At 37.5% G+C, this 2471-nt stretch overlaps 1 protein-coding gene across 1 annotated transcript in view; it reads right to left on the minus strand.

The window, feature by feature from the left end:
- ACAT1 (acetyl-CoA acetyltransferase 1) overlaps positions 1-2471 on the minus strand; it is a 64358-nt gene that overhangs the window by 53069 nt on the left and 8818 nt on the right. The window contains 2 exon segments of the mRNA XM_017855272.1: positions 286-409; positions 1013-1131. Of these exon segments, the coding sequence (XP_017710761.1) occupies positions 286-409; positions 1013-1131 (243 nt within the window).

The following is a 2471-nucleotide window of genomic DNA, read 5'->3' on the forward strand; positions in this document are numbered from 1 at the left end:
CGTTTTTGGTTCTAAGTAAGTTTCCCAATTTCACATTATAATGCAATATGACACTGGAATTCATATTCCAAATGGAATGGAAATTTTAATACCTTTTTAAAAAATTGAGAAAAGATCTCACTTTGTTGCCCAAGAGATCCTCCTGTCTCAGCCTCCCAAAGTGTTGGGATTATGTGCGTGAGCCACCGCACTTGGCCCCTACATGCTTTTAAATTCAAAATTTAAAAAACAAAAAAAAAACTATGGTTTTTTTTAAACTTCAGACATTCTGTCAATATTACAAACCTGGGTTCTTAGTATTCGTAGTTGAACTATTCCTTCATTCTCTTCTTCTCTCATCCTTTCTGTAGTGAGCTGCAAACGTCCAATCAAGTTGATTTTGCCCCTTTTCTGAACCTTTGCATTTTTTCTACAAAAAGAATTGAATCAAATATTTTATGGCGAAAACACTTTAAAATCCTATTATAGCAACAATGTATGAGAGAAAAGATTTTAAAATATTCCAAAATATCAGAACTGTTTAAAGGAAAAATGACAACCTACATATTGCTTTAAAACAAACTCTATTTTCCTTAAACATGATAACTAACCTGTTAATAAAATGAGTGATTATGTTCTCTGTAAAAACAAAGTTAATATTTCATATTGCCACGAAAGTGACAAATTGAAGACATATGGGTTATGACTAACCGGGTCTTGACAAAAACAAACAAACAAACAAACAAAAAGCTTTGTCTGAATAAAGTTGCTTTATAGCACAAAAGGATATCAACCTGAAAGACAAAATGCAACATAGTATAATGTCAGAGACCAAAAATGTATCAATGAAAAATATAGTAAAGAAGTAAACATCTGATTAATATTTTCCATAAACAACTAAATGATGTAAGCTTAGAGTGATGACAGTATATAGTTATGTTTTAAATATAATGTAAGGAAAGTAATTATTTTGCAAAAAACAAAGTGCTAAAATTCAAACAAGGTGTTATTTTAGATCAACTAACAAGCTTACATTAAACTGAACTCCTGGTTCACTGAGAAGAGGGTACCTTCTGTAAAGTCTTTGGGTGAGTTGACTTGAGGTTCATACAATAAAACTTGCCGTTTGAGTTTTGGGAAAGCTACTAAAGACTACGAAGAATAAGGAGAAAACAATTAGCATCTATAAACAGTATGGAATACTAAGATCAATTCTCCCACATAATCAACATAGGCAAGAAAAAGATTACAAACACCAACTTAAAATGTTTGGTACTTCCATGAGTATAATATTTGAATGCATAATGAGGAAAGAGAGGAGGTGAAAAGAGTTGGTTATGAGAAAGCAATAAATGCTGTCTTTACAATAAGACAAGAAACTGGGACTGGTCACGCACGACCATAGTAGACACCATCTGCCAGTTATATACCAGCTATTTCCTCCATAGGTAATAATTAATTTTGGAACTTCAGGCCAAGTGCAGTGGCTCACACCTGTAATTCCAGCACTTTGGGAAGCTGAGGCAGGCAGATGACTTGAGCTCAGGAGTTTGAAACCAGCCTGGGCAACACGGCGGAACCCCATCTCTACTGAAAATACAAAAATTAGCCAGGCGTGGGGCATGCCCCCGTAGTCCCAGCTACTAGGGGGACTGAGGTGGGAGGATCGCTTGAATCTGGGAGGTGGAGGTTGTAGTGAGCTGAGATTGTGCCACTGAACTCCAACCTGGATGACAATGCAAGCCTGTCTCAAAAAAAAAAAAAAATTGGAACTTTAAGAAGTCTATGGAGTAGAAATAAAATGTAGTTGTGAGCAGGGGGATAATGAGTACAATCTACAAGTCCTCAAACAGACCAAAGTTTTCTTTTAGATTTTTGGTCATCATAATACCTCTGAACACATTCTCAGTATAAAAATTAAGTATATTTCTGAGGTACGGTGGCTCAGGCCTTTAATCCCAGCACTTTGGCCGGGCGCGGTGGCTCATGCCTGTAATCCCAGCTCTCAGGGAGGCAGAGGCGGGAGGATAGCTTGAGCCCAGGAGTTCGAGACCTGCCTGGGTAATATAGTGAGACCCCGTTCTCCACAAAAAGGAAAAAAAAAAAAAACAGAAAAAAAAGACAAATCCCAGCACTTTGGGAGGCTGAGGCGGGCAAATTACCTGAGGTCAGGAGTTTGAGACTAGCCTGACCAACATGGTGAAACCCCATCTCTACTAAAAATATATAATTAGCTGGATGTAGGGGCACATCCCTGTAATTCCAGCTACTTGGGAGGCCGATACAGGAGAGTTGCTTAAACCTGGGAGGTGGAGGTTGCAGTGAGCTGACATTGCGCCATTGCACTCCAGCCTGAGTGACAAGAGCGAACCTGTCTCAAAACAAACAAACAAAAAAAACAAACCAAAAGTACATAGCTGGTCACATTCCTCACAGGTAAAACTTAAATACCAACTCAATCTTTCTCTTTTTTTTTTTTTTTTTTTTTTTTT

This window comes from Rhinopithecus bieti, unplaced genomic scaffold (assembly GCF_001698545.2).
Source record: "Rhinopithecus bieti isolate Rb0 unplaced genomic scaffold, ASM169854v2 scaffold_39705, whole genome shotgun sequence".
NCBI classification, from domain to species: domain Eukaryota; kingdom Metazoa; phylum Chordata; class Mammalia; order Primates; family Cercopithecidae; genus Rhinopithecus; species Rhinopithecus bieti.